Here is a 15360-nt window from a genome sequence, read left to right on the forward strand (position 1 = left end):
CTGCTTTTTTCTTTTTTGCTTATTGATAAATAATACAAACTAATCATTTGTGAAAGTTTTAGCAGAAAAAATAGTGCAAAAAGGTATATATTACCGGTACGAGTACGAGAAATTCGACGGGCGAGGTCGAGAACGTAACATTTTTTGAACAAAATGTCGACGTCACATTCTTTTCAAATTGAAAAACTCGCAGGCCGAGCTAATTATGCTAGTTGGAGTTTTGGTGTAAAGACATATCTACAGCACGAAGATTTATGGGAGTGCATAGAACCGGTTGACACCACCAAGCTGGGTACCGCCAAAGATAGGAAGGCCAGAACGAAGATAATCCTTCTCTTGGATCCCGTGAACCATGTGCATGTTCAAGACGCCAATACCGCCAAGGAAGTTTGGGGAAGGTTGGAAAAAGCATTTGACGACAAGGGCTTGACTTGAAAAGTCGGTTTATTGAAGGATTTAGTGACTACTACATTGGATAGCTGTGGTTCTATTGAAGCATACGTGAACAAGATAATGGAGCACTGCTCATAAGTTGCGAGATATTGGCTTCATAGTGGACGATTAATGGGTTGGTATGTTAATGCTCGCTGGACTTCCAGATGCGCACAAACCTATGATTATGGCTTTAGAGAGCTCCAGAATGCAAATTACTGCAGACGCTATAAAGACCAAACTCATACAAGATGTCAAGAATGAGGGAACCTCCGCCTTCTTCACTAATAGGAAGAATGAATCAGCTAATGAAAGACAAACCAAATAAACAGTACCTACCAGAGCAAGGGCCAACATTCATAAGGTCCCCGTTGTTATAAATGCGGCAAACATCGTCACATCAGCAAGTATTCTAGGACTCCGAAGAAAAGTAGCATAAATCAAACAGAAAATAAAACTGGTTTTATTGCAGCATTTTCAACATTTTCAGATGTTGCTGACCAGTGGTACATTGGCTCCGGTGCAGCTATGCATATGACAAACAGAAATTATTGGTTGTATGACGTCAAGAAACCACCTATTTCACAGATAACTGTTCCCAATAAAGCCCAGATGCTTGTCGAAAGTATGGGTAATGTAAACATTTATTTGAACGGAATAGATAAAGTACAGGTAAGAAATGTACTTTTGTACCGGGCAGTGCTGTGAATTTACTACACTATACTATAACTATTCTTTAAGGAGTAATTTCATGGTAAACGTTAGAACCACTCAAACGGAATATTATCATATTTATCCAAGTACACCAAAAATTTCATTAGTGCTTTTTAAGTGCAGGATTATATATATAAGAAGAAGAAGAAGAGAAGCTTATATATACTATACTTGGCTTCTGCAACAAGGCCAGACATTGCTTATGCCGTGAACACGCTAAGCAGGTACAACAGGAATCCTCAACCTGTGCACTGGCAAGGGATAATAAGAGTTATGAGGTACTTACAAGGAATTAAATTAACTTATACCAAAGATGATTCTCCAGATGTCACAGGCTACTGCGATGCTGACTGGGCTGGCAATACACAAGATACAAAATCTTGTACTGTATATATTTTTGTATTGCAGTGCGGAAATATTTCCTGGAACTCACGCAGGCAACAGACTGTTGCACTGTCTACAACAGAAGCTGAATACATGGCAATGAGTTCAGCAGCGCAAGAGGCTCTTTGATTCAGACAGCTGCAGGCTGAGTTGGGTCAGATACAAGATAGTGCTGTGAACATTTTATTGTGACAATCAAAATGCTATACCTCTAACACTGAGTGATGGTTATAAGCCTAGAACTAAACATATAGATACAAGATACCACTTCATAAGGGACTATGTTGGAAGAGGTTATGTAAAGTTTGTTTGTAAGGAGTGCTGAGATGGTTGCCGACATACTAACCAAAGGCACCACATTTGTTAAGCATGTTAATTGTACGGTGAAAATGGGTCTGTGTTCTGGGGAGGGTGTTAGTATAATATGAACACAGAAACCATTTATGTATGGCTCCCTAGCCATTATAATAATAGAGTTGTCATCTATGGTCAAGCAACTTTGTCCATTGCTTTATGTCAATTCGTAATACAGCTGTTACTTTTTTCCAACCGAATATTCGTTTTCTTTATAAAACTCTTCAGTTTCGTTTTTTTCAGTTTTCCACGTAACCCAAAATTAAAATTAGAAAAATGGATTGAGGCGACGGGAAATAAATATTGGTTCCCAACCAAATATAGCACTATTTCTTCGAAACATTTTAATGAAGCCAGCTTTATTGAAGTAAAAATGCTTCAACTATTGACAAAAACAGCAATTTCGACTATTGATATCATTGACTTACAAATAAATGGACGACGGGTCTAATACAAAAACCACGAAAAAAATGTCCCAAGTCAACCTATTTAAACGTAGTGACATGTCAAGGAATATGAAACTAAAACGGTGAATTTAAATTGTAATGTCATCGCAGTACTGTCTAATTTTGCTTACTTCGCTGTCAGTCGAACAAACGAAGACTAAAGCGTGAATGACGCTCTATATACGATTTTAACGCCCTATAAGTTCGGACACTTTTTAGCGCGGACCCGACGTCCATATAATTGTAAGTCAATGACTGATATACTAAAAATTACAACTAAATACGTTGTGTATCGATACGTTACAATTTCGTTTATAGGTATAATTGGTTTAAATTAGTAAATAAACTGATTCAACTTTTGATTTTTACACGTGTTATAGATTATATTATATACTACGTTGAAATAAAAAATTGTGATTGTGGTAATTGTTTGGAAATATAACAAATTTTAATACTGAATTACTCCTCGGCGATACAAATAATTAATGTGACCACAGCACATAGTATTTACACTCTACGATGACGAAACAGATTGTATTGAACTTAATATGGGTAGTAATCTGTAATTTCGATAATTTTTGCAGCACGTTGCCTCAAATGTCCAAATTTAGTGAGCAGATAATTATGTATGCATCTCCGGCTATGTAGTACGAGTAATACAAAAAAATATAAAATGCAAAGAATGTAGCGTAACAGTACGTAACGTCTTTACAAAAACCTGGAGATGGTCATACGTATGAGTTCGTTGCTTTCAAGAACGAAGGTGGTCTAGTTTATCCCACTAGAGATGCTATCTACATATGCAAAGTTGCAGACTTGGAAATCCGCTAAATAATGAACAAATCACAAAAATTACACGAGGCCGCCATTAAATAAACCTCTAAAGAGATTTAACGATATTTTGTCAGCAGTAACATTTTCAGTTGTCTCCCCATTCATCAATTTGATCAATCACCAACAGAAAACCATCTAGTCAATTTAATTAGGGCAGTTGCAAGTTCATATATTGACGAGCGTTTTCATTATTTATTGTTTAAATCAATCGATAAGATCTTCTATTACTAAAAGACAGTTAGATAATAAGCTCATTTTATTGCAAGGACTATAATTTTAATATTTAAAGTCGATAACATTTTTTTTAAACCAAGTTTTAATATAGGACGTAACTATCTAATTCTAGTATTCTTCTACTATATTAATATTTCACGACTACTTGTAATCTACAAATACTTGAACAATCATCATTCAATTATTTTAGAATCGATTAATTGAATTGAATACGTGTATTATCGCGTATTCCGTTCAATCAATTGATTTAACGAGGAAAAAGGTTTCCCATCACTAAATAGTTCTTGTGACGCCGTAGTGGGTACAAAAATGTAGCACACCTGGTTTATATACAAATTGATGTACTTGCGGTGTCCATCTAGGTATGTCTGTGGTCTGGCGTGTTCCGAAGCGTAGCAGCGGCAGCGGTAACAAACCGTTTATAGTCTTGGTCACCATAGGATACCATTGTCAGGTTGCTTTGAATACACAACCAGGCAATTCACAAGCACGCATAATCCGATAAGTGGCTATCGTTTAGGGATGTCAATGTGTAGAAGCTAATCTTTTCATTTATAACGAGAGAATCAGACAAAACGAACATAATACACATACCAACACATATAGTGAAACAAAAATTAAGTGCAAATAAAATACAAAGTACGTTTACTTATTGAAATTAATAAGAATTACACGTAAAGTAGCAATTAGGTATTTTATTTTTATTTTATTTATTTTAGGAAGGTTTACAGCTTAAACAATGATATATAACACAAAATAACAACGGAAAGCCTATTACAAACCTTCACAATTGAATATCTAAATTACAACTTAATCAATACTAGTGCTAAACCTACAAACATTTATAAGCAAAAGTTATCATAATACAAATATCACACATATATATTTAGTAGTATATAAACATTACACATATTCAATATATTATATAGCTCGCCACACACCCGTCTGCAAAAAAGATAACCAAAATTATAATATTATGTATTATGTTAGAATATTATCATATTCTAACATCTGTCCATTAAGTACGGCCTTACTCAACCTTTATTGGAAAAAATCGAAATAAAACAAAATGCATTTCTTTATATTTTATGACAAAACAGAAATGGCTGAAATTTTAAAAATTGTGACAGTTGAATACTGATAAAATCAAACTTTATCACATAGAACAACCTTTACATAATCTTCAAGAACGCAAAATCAAACACGTGGCTCGACAGGGCTGTATTAACTAATAGGAAATTAAAACAATGAAAAAATTACAGCCGTCTTTTTTTTAATTAAAAGGTACAAATAACCGACCAGAAATCTCAAAAATTTGCATTGCATTCTTTTGGAGATTTTACTAAAGTTGCGCTAAATATGCCAAAAAGTGTATTGGTTCCTTATAGAAAGAAAGAAAAATACTAACGACATATTATTGGTTGCAGGTGTCGGGGACCTGGATAACGATAATATAAGTGTTCGAATATACGAATATCAACAGTATATATGTAGCACTTTGTGGGTAGACAGGTTCAAAGAAGACTTCTGTAATGTTTGTATACGGGTACAAACTTTATTTAATATGACACTGGACGATCAGATTTATTTTTATTGCATTATCAAATTAAAGAATATCCATTTCAGTTTCATCAAATTCATACTATGCTACAACACAAATAAAGTTCTCTCGCACACCGCTAGATGGCATAGATCAATTTTGTTTTTATAATTTTTAGAACAATATTTACAGTTAATCCAAATGCGTAAAATCCGGTTTTTTAAATGTCAGTTGGGTCGTCGACGTGTTCTGTAAGCACAAAGTGAACCTTGATAACAATATTCCGGTTTTCTTCAAAATTTCTTCATGTATAGGTTTAGTGAACTAAATATCACTTTTTTCAACCGTGTCGTGAATTGCGAATTAATTTCTAATCGATTAATTCGATAAATCTAATTATCAGTTATAAAAATATTATGACGTTAGTTTAAAAAAATGTACGCTAAGCAACGCGCTCGCTCTGGCCCGTATCATTCAGGTGGCGCGAAAGCAACTTTGTAGAGTGAACTCATTATAATGCAGTGCATACGTTTATCAAATTTACCAGACATTGAGAATGATCACAAATCAGATATATTTAAATCAATATGACCAGGCATCAGATGTGTTTAGCTTATACTTTAATGCATGGACTTACAATTATATGGACGTCGGGTCCGCGCTAAAAAGTGCCCGAACTTATAGGGCGTTAAAATCGTATACAGAGCGTCATTCACGCTTTAGTCTTCGTTTGTTCGACTGACAGCGAAGCAAGTAAAATTAGACAGTACTGCGATGACATTACAATTTAAATTCAACGTTTTAGCTTTTTCATATTCCTTTACATGTCGCTACGTTTAAATAGGTTGACTTGGGACATTTTTTTGTGGTTTTTGTATTAGACCCGTCGTCCATTTATTTGTAAGTCAATGTGCATGGGTCAAGGTTTTGGTCAATAAACTAGTCATTTAATGGAAACCAAATCCACGAATATGGAAACGTATGTTGTACTCGAATCCCTTCGTCTACTAAGCTATACTTCTTTTACATAACGCACCTTTGAAATGAAAGTGACTCAACATAAATTCCAACTTTAAGGCAATACACAAAATAGGATTTGAAATTGTGACATTTTCACATTGTTTAATTTATTACTCTTAAAATACTTAATAAAAAATTACATTAATCCTGGAAAATATTGACTCGCTATAGGGTTACTTTTATAACTGAACATTTTTGCTGTCAGTTGACCTAACAAAAGTTAAGTCTGTAACATTTTTACCAGCTAAGTGAGTTGTTATGTGGTTAACAAGATTAAGCCGTCAAAGAAAACCATCTAAGTAATAAAGTAAGTCGAGTTCGTGAAAATTTTGTGATGATTTTCGGAACGAAAATGTCTCAATTGCCAATCCATCACTGTTTCGTGTTGTCTTTGCAGATGAAAACTAAACGCGGCGTTAACGTATCGACGCGGGAGTGGAATTTGAAACATACATATAAAAGATACCCAAATGGAGAGTGTACAATTCATGCTTTAATGGGTCAGCTCCAGATCCAAGATCATTTTATAGTTTAAAACTGATGTTATTAATTTTTTGAATTAGGTCACTTTCATTCTAAAGGTGCGATAAGTTCTTGCTCGGATTTTAGGCAGAAACATTTCGAGTCAAACAGATGTCCCGTTTTAATTTAAAAAATTAGTTCTCGTGTAATTTTGGAGTTCACTCTGATGTTCATAGTACCTGCAAGAAATTTCTTTGAGACCTAACAATTAGTATAGTTGTCTGATATATTATTATTCATGTTTTTTTTTATATTTTAGTACCTATCTCTTCAAGTTTTGATCGGAATAGCAACCACATTTCTTATCACTTTTACCTTAGTGGCGCTGTATTGTTTGAGGTTTGTATAATATGACCTATATTTTGTTGTCGAATCGAATATACAAAACGTTTGCAAAATTTTGGGTAAAATGGAATGACCAACAAAGCCGAAAGTATCACGATAAGAACCCTACACATACGAGTTTTATTTACTATAAATATAAAATCTGTCCAGATGTAAACTTTTCGCGTTGCGACAACCGTAAGCGAATGAATGACGTTAGTACATCTATCGCCCCACAGGCAGCGTTCGTGTCATCGGCACCTGCGGGAGAAATAGAAAGTGAGAAAGAACTGCTTACCTAGTACATTGAACTTACTTTAAATTAAAAGGATGTTCAATTTGTTCACGTCCCGTTTACTCTTGCAGACTTTCCAGATACATTCCTGGGTGTGCCGGTCACACGCCGCCGCGCCGATGTGGTTTTCCACACAAAGACTGTGCACTAATAGAATTTACTTGCTTATCACAAACACTACTTAATAACGTCACTATTCCAAGAAGTTGCTGTCACAGCCCAAAAATTAATAAGTAAACGTTATTTTGTGTAGTAAACACGAGAAAAACTTGAGATCACGAATACCATACAGCCAGCCAATTCGAACTAACTTATGAATAAGAAAGCAGTGTTCCCAACTAAACTAAAGCAAATATCATTAAAAAGAAAGTTTAAATGTCGCTAGATATCGCTAAATCTGTATTTCCGTTCGATATGATACCCATATTAAGGTCCTTTTAATTGGAAAGTACTTTATGGTCACAGCATTGGTCATTCTGTTCCAACCTATATATACACACACATAAACACACACATGGAGAAACCCTTTATTGTTGCTTAAATTAATAAATTAAATTTTTTTTTAAATTGGATTATTCAACACAACAATAAACAAATGACTACACAAAAGCTTATCTCGCGTGTATTTTAGAAAAATCATAACCTCCTAAAACAATATTTTAACCTTGACTTTTCGTGCCGTGAACTAATGCTATGTATACTAAACCTATGATCTTTTATAGGCAGGCAGGTTTGTGACAATTCATTCTCTCAATTTCTCTCTTACACGCGACTTTGACATTACGGCAATATCGTTCTTGTGTCTTTAACAATCCTAAAATATATATTGACACTCAGTCAACCGTGACCATGGGACCTGTAAAGGGTCCGAAACGTTGGTCGATAAAACAAATATACGCGATTTAAATCCGGAAAAATAGTTTCATTTGCTATTGTAACAATCGCGAAAACCTCACTCGATAAACCTAAAATAGTTACTTTTACAACCTAGAACCCATCAAGCTTGACACTTTGTATTTTGGACCGTTCTTATCGTAAGCGGCATAGGGTAGGATTTAAGTCTTTATGTGTCAAGCTTCACGCGCTCTTGACCCTGTACGCAATGAAAATAATTTATTTTCACCTCACTAGCTCGGAAAGCTTTCTTTCTCATTAGAAATCTGCGCGCAAAAAGCGTTTTTTGTACGCTAACGTAGAAAAGGTTTTTGAAATTCGAACTTGACGACGGACTGTGGTGTGATGCACCAAACTTTTCCTTTCGATGAAAAAAAAAGGACAATGACACGTTCAACTATGCGATTTTACTTATTTGTTTATGTAATATACATTACTTATTTATATAATATATATAAATCCGTTGGTATATTTTATTCTTATTATGGTTGACATTAAATTGACAATGTTAACTACTTGTGTTTATTAAATTATTTTAATTCGTGAAAAAAAAAATAATTTCAATAATCACTTAATCACACAAAATAAAAGTACGCAAGAATAATAATTGACGAGGTGTAAATTAGAAAGCGTTCGAAGTTTAACTTTTTCTTTTAATTAAAAAAAACTGATGCTTTGAAGTTCAACTGTTTTTCTTTCATCTACCATTTTACACGCTATAGTGAGGTGAAAACTTGTGTGTTTCTCTCGGCAGCAAAATTGTTTTGCGTCTCGTGGCTTGAAACCCTCGCTACGCTCAGGAATCTACTTTTGAACCAATCAATCAATTCAATCTTAGCTTCCTTCGCTTGCTCAGGTTTCAATCCAAGCAATTCAATCAAAACAAGCACTCGCGTCAAAAAATAACTTTGCAGCCTTACTTAACAAATAATTACCGAATTTATTTTCTAAATATTGATAGGAGATGAATAAAAGTAAGTTAACTTATTAATATACATAAATCATTCCAATGCCTATTTACGTTATGAAAAATTATGCGACACTAGATAAATTCCGAATTTACTATGTGACAATTAATGCTAAGCTTGATTTATTTAGTTTTCCACGTGAAAATTAACAAAGGTAATTGAAAAGAACGTAATCTTAATAGAATTGATTATTGCATACTTTTCTTTTTTGGCACCTAAAAACCTCTGAGGTATACATGGTGAAATTGAATAGATGCTACAAATTTAAATATATAATTTTATGTGTAACAAATAAAATTCAGAGGATGTTATTTCGGAATATTAATATATTTTCTTTAGTATTGCGAAAAAATTGCAACAATCAAAGTATCAATCAAATAATTTTTCATATTGCCCCTAGCGTAATCACGCACGTACTAAATCGCACCGCGCCCTGCCTTGCTGTTGTTGCCCGCACGCACCTGCGCCCACACTTTTGTGATTGTAAACAATTAAAAACCAACTTCCCTTTCATACTTTTAACGGCTTAGGACGATCAAAAATACCATAATAGTAATATGTGACTATTATGGTATTATGGTAATGGCTTCGATAAAAAAAACTAAATCTCATTATTTATTACCAACAACTATTGCATTTTTGGCGTATTTAAAAAGTTGAAAAGAATCACGGTATTTACAATGTTTTCAAAATAAGTGTGATCAGAATCACTTACGTGTATTCTATTAATTGCTCAAAGTGGCCACCGCCATTTTGCAAACATGATTGCATAAAATTGTCTTTAAATTTCAGTCGGAGCATTAATGTAACCATGAATAAAGTAACCATGTTAAGGTATTGCTCGTTGATAAATAGTACACGATTTTCCTCTTGTCCTAGGCATTTCAATATCATTCACATCACATCAACATTATTAAATAAATTAAAAATTGGTACTACAAGGCTAATACGTAAAAAGGGTAATTATAAAAACATAAATAATTATAGACCAATTACTATACTATCATGTATAGACAAAGTAATAGAAAAATACATAGGTCATTACCTAAGTTAATACATTTTTAATAGATAATAAAATAATACATAGTCAACACGGATTTCAAAAAAATAAAAATACTTCCCAGTTGCTATGTAATTTCACTAATGAGAATACTTATTTAAATGATAAAAAACATGTCATTGCTCTATTTGTTGATTTTAGTAAAGCGTTCGATACTTTAAAGTTTACAACATTGTACTCAAAGCTCTCACAAAGTGGTATACAAGGCCCCACTCTGAATTTTCTTAAAAACTATCATAGTAATCGAAAAACCGCAGTGAAAATAGGTAATGAATACAGTCGCTTTATTCAGACTGAAGAAGACACGGCTCAAAGGTCGGTGCTTGGGCCGACTGAGTACTTACTTTTTTGTAACGACATGTGCAATATATTTAGAGAGGGTTCTGTATATCAATTTGCTGATGACACATGCCTGCTAGTGGCTGATAGAAACTTAAACGACGCACAGAACATTATTCAGACTAACCTTGATTTATTGTGTAAGTGGACGCACGACGTTGGTTTGATTATTAATTATGAAAAGACGAAATTCATAGGTGGACCATATCCACTCTCCCCACCTAAATTGTGCAAATGGGCGAAAGTGATACGTGCGCACACTCATCAATGCATGCACACGAATTGTATTGTGTCATCTAACTGTTGTTCATGTAACTGGGGAATTGGAATCTGTCTCACAGCATATGTATCTCGGTCTAATATTAGACAATAAGTTTAACTGGAAACCTCTAATAAACTATGGTATGTAAGAAGTTGAGAGCAGTCTTGTCAAAACTATCCTTGCTGAAACAAATGTTACCTTACAAAACATTAAGAATGCTGTTTGTGTGCATTGGCTGATTCAATAATTGAATACAGGCTCAGTAGTTATGGTAGAACATACAAAACATACTTAGATGATATTTATAAAGTACAAATAAGGCTACTAAAACCTTTTGTGCCAATATCATTTAAAAATAAATATAGAAATGATTGTAACAACTTGTTTAGATACTGTAAAACCTTAGATATACATAGTAAAATAAATATATAATATATAATGATAATTTGTGATGAAATAGATAAAATTGACATGTTAAAACAAACTACAAGAATCGGTAAATTGCGTAATCTAAATTACTAAGGTATGTTCTTTCTCCATACAATAACAACTATGGAAAGCGTGCCTGGAGATATAAATATGTTGCCATTACTGCTTATAATAAATTTCCAAGTGACGTTTTTGATAAACTTATAGGTAAACCAAAAAATTGTAAAACGATCCTTAAGTCAATTCATTTATCAAATTGTTAAAGTTATTAGTTCTTAAGTGTAAGTCGCGTAAATTATTAGATACCTACGTATAAGTATTGGTCAGCAATTATTTTGTTAGACGCCTGATAGCATGTGATGGCAGCGATACATAAATCTGTTTATGGTTTTTATTAGCTGTCTTGTGTTCCTTTTTGTAAACTTTTTAATTGTGAATAAAAAAAAATTAATAAAAAAAAAATTACACCATCGAATATTCGCAATGTTACGAATTGCGCGCGCGACCATGACCTCTCTCTTTCCGTAGTGCATGCGGAGGGCGGCGGCAGGGATGCAACATGATTTGGTAACGTCACCCAGGTGCTCTTATTACTTTTTTCGATATTGTTATTATTAAGTAATTGACCGCAAGTATAAACCGTGGCCGTATTTCACGAAATAAAAAACTCAGCGATGAAAGGATTGGATTCCTATCGGGCGCGCCCAAATTGTTACTTTAATGTCCCTAATTGTTTTGATTTTATTTTATAGTATTACTAAAACTACTAAGATGATAAAACTACCTAAAACTATCTAAGATGATAAGAAATCACTTTTTGGCTCACCTCCCACTTAGGCAAGATAAAAAAATTTCAACGCCCACCAAAAAAAATCACAAGGTCAAAAAATACAATATGTAGTGCAGTTTATATGATAATTCACGTGTTTTTCAAATGTAAGGTATCACCATCAAAGGTAGCACCCCCTGGACATCATCAACGCCCCTCAATTTCTTCCGAGGCCCCTTACGCCCCCCTAGGACCCTTCAGCGCCCACTGCGGGGCCTCTTAAGGAATCTATGCTTCCAAACGATCATATAACTGTTAGTGAACCTCCCATTTCGATTTGTAGCAAGTTTTCAATTTCACCCTGTGTAAGTAATGTAATGAGTAGTACTTCAGTATTTACCACGGTTTAGGATGGTCAACAAAGAAAGAGATGGCATTATTACAGTTCATATAGGGTTATTTCTTTCCTATTTTTATAGAACATCCTATCACAATAATACATTACTTGGTTGACTAATTTATCATGGTACGATTATGACCTCATAAGCTTACATTGAAATGAGATTGGTTTTTGAAAAGTTATGATTGGCCCGCTCGATATATCATTATATACATTAATGAAAACTGTATTTTATTATATTGATTTTAATGAAATCGATTCAAAAATCATATATTTTTGGATATACATAATATGTCTGAACCGCTTTACATAAAATGGTTATATTTTACTCGTGTTTAATGTATTTCAGGTTAAAGCAGCGAGTAATATTATGTATTCCTTTGTAAGTACAGACACCTTTCTATATTATGTTGGTTTACGAGAGTGGTCTGAAAAGTGTCCGACCTAAGAAAGATACAAGACATATTTTCTAAAAATTTTTTTTTTCAAAATGGACTCCTTGTACGTGAGGCGCACTGTAAGTTTCCGGAATGGTTAAAAAAATACTATAAATGGTCAGAAATTAATTTATTGTTTCTCAAAATATTATATGTTAGCGTTAATGAACTTTTTCATACGAATGAACCAATTTTGAAAACATTTATGCCACTCCTCCGTGGCAATTTCTCAAACATATTTTTCATACTCTTCGACAGCCTCTTCAGGTGATGTAAATCGTTGACTGCGTAACTGGTTCTTAATTTTTGGTAATAAATAAAAGTCACAAGGTGCCAGGTCGGGACTGTATGCGGGATGGCTCATAAGGTCAACGATGTTCACTTTCGAAAATTCATTTGTCTGTCTGGCCGTGTGAGAACTGGCATTATCGTGGTGCAAGATGATACGGCGTTTGCGGTTATTTATGCGGAGTTTGTCAATAACTTCCGGCAGACAAATGGTCATGTACCAATCACTATTCACGGTACAACTGTGACTTTGAGCTTTTTTATAAGGCCCATAGTAAATGACCATGTCTCAGAACCGTAAGTAATCGCACTGTTCGAAGACTTTTGTCTTCGAAGTAGACATACTCGACTTCGAGAGTAGATGTTCCCACTGTTATAGAGGTGGGTACGACATGGACATTCGACATAAGTTTGTCCATTTATATTCCCACCTGCTGGGAAACTCTATTGAGGTCACCGAGAATTTGCCAAGCTCTTCCAACGATTCTGCCTTGACTCCGATATCATCAGCAAACCGAAGGTGAGTGATGTACTCGCCTTTGATGTTGATGCCGAGTCCTTTCCATTCCAGTAACTTAAAGACATCTTCTAATGCAGTGGTGAATAGTTTCGGAGAAATGACGTCTCCCTGTCACCCCCCTCTTTGCAATGGCCTTGTGCACTGATCCTGGAATCGAACTGACAGTAACATTTCTGTACAATCATTTCAACACATCGATATATCGATAGTCAATGTCGCACCGTTATGAGATTGTAGCACCGCTCAAACCTCGATCGAATCAAAGGCTTTCTCATAGTCCACAAACACTAAGCCTAATGGCAGCTTATACTCCTCGGTCTTCTGTATAACCTGCCGCACCGTGTGGATGTGATCTATGGTACTGAAGCCCTTTCGGAAACCGAATTGTTCGAGGGGCTGGAAGTCATCGATTCTGCGCGCGAATTGGTTCGTGATGACTCTTGAAAACAGCTTATAAACGTGGCCTAGAAGCGAGATGGGCAGTTTTTCAGTATGGTGTTATCTCCCTTTTTGAAGAAGAGTATCACCACTCTTCTATTAGCTTAGAATATTCGAGCAAAACTGAATTAAAGAGCCTCTGAAGGACTCTTAGTACCGTAGTAAAAAGATGAATATCATGTAATAAAAACATGGTATTCAATAAAATGAAAAGGTAATTTCAATTTTGCATAGCAATTTTTAATCTTTTTTGTAGAGAAAAGGTTCTGGAATTGAAACCTCATTTTAATAAAAAACCTGGACATAGTAAAAAAAAGGGCAAAAAACACGTAAAAAAGGATAAAAGGACCAAAAAAAAGGAAAAAAAGGATCAAAAGGAAAAAAAGGAAAAAAAGGGAAAAAAGGAAAAAAAGGAAAAGCCCAAAAAAGAAAAAACCAAACCAAAAACCAAACACTCAAAGAAACCTTCTAGTGACGATTCAAACAAACATTCAAAAGAAAAATTAAAAGATTATGCAAGTGGAGATTCAAAAGAAGACTCAGATGAACAGTTAAGTGATGATTCAAATGAACACTTAGAAGAACATTCAAGTGAAAATTCCAATAAAGCCTCAAATGAAAATTTAAATAAAAAAGAAGAAAAAGAAAAAGAAGAAGAAGAAAGTTCAAATAAAGACTCAAATGACGATTCAGATGAATCTGGAACCTCTAAACGTGAACCTTAAGCCTAAACAAGAAGTTGAATATGCTGAAGAATTATTTATCACACATTGCAAAGTAAGAAAAAAATGCGATAAACAGTTAAGTTAAAAAACGTAGCGCCATGGCTTTTTATCCGCTCACGCGATACATGCAGCATTTTATACCGATTTATCGGATATCGAAGTTATAACAGGTAAAAGAACTAATACTAATTGCTATTTCGGTAACTACTCTAGCAAACCATAAAGTTTTTAATGCCTGGGTCTGTCATTTAAAAAAAATAAACAACTTCAAAAATACGTCACGACACTCGTGTGTGTTATTGTTTGAGCTGGTCATTTCGGTGTTTATTTATTGAAAACATACCGTAAGTAGCGTTTTTTAAGTTTACCCTGAATATAAATGTTTATAAACTATACTTTAAGGAGTAATTTCATGGTTAACGTTAGAACTACTCAAACGGAATATTATCATATTTACCCAAGTACATCAAAAATTTCATTAGTGCTTTTTAAGTGCAGGATTTGCGGTGTATTACTGCATTTTATTTGAGATGTTTTTGTTGTAGCACGGAGGGTATTTATTTAGCAATGCAGAATAATAATTTTTATTTGTAAAAACTTGTATTTAAACTGAATCCTTTTCTAATTTGCGAAACCAAATAGCCGCCATTTTGCGGTAGGATGAGCGCATCGCGTGAGCGGTTAGAGAGAGGAATAAAAGCATATTTTACCTTGCAAGTCAATATATAATAG

The 15360-nt window shown here is 34.2% G+C and overlaps 1 protein-coding gene and 1 long non-coding RNA gene across 4 annotated transcripts in view; both read left to right on the forward strand.

Moving 5' to 3' along the window:
* LOC113233895 overlaps nt 1-12047 on the forward strand; it is a 31974-nt gene extending 19927 nt beyond the window's left edge. For all 3 annotated transcript variants that reach the window (XM_026469124.1, XM_026469125.1, XM_026469126.1), the window contains 3 exons: nt 4826-4944; nt 6740-6819; nt 11993-12047. In XM_026469124.1, the coding sequence (XP_026324909.1) occupies nt 4826-4944; nt 6740-6819; nt 11993-12011 (218 nt within the window). In that variant the 3' untranslated portion in view covers nt 12012-12047. The remainder of the gene's footprint in view (nt 1-4825; nt 4945-6739; nt 6820-11992) is intronic.
* A 25-nt stretch (nt 12048-12072) lies between these two features.
* LOC113233896 lies at nt 12073-14212 on the forward strand. The gene is made up of 3 exons (XR_003310760.1): nt 12073-12134; nt 12570-12602; nt 14160-14212. It is a non-coding gene; the product is annotated as an uncharacterized LOC113233896 (long non-coding RNA).
* The last annotated feature ends 1148 nt before the right edge of the window (nt 14213-15360 follow it).

The sequence above is a fragment of the Hyposmocoma kahamanoa genome, unplaced genomic scaffold (assembly GCF_003589595.1).
Source record: "Hyposmocoma kahamanoa isolate Upper Pololo Valley unplaced genomic scaffold, ASM358959v1 80, whole genome shotgun sequence".
Taxonomy (NCBI): Eukaryota; Metazoa; Arthropoda; class Insecta; order Lepidoptera; family Cosmopterigidae; genus Hyposmocoma; species Hyposmocoma kahamanoa.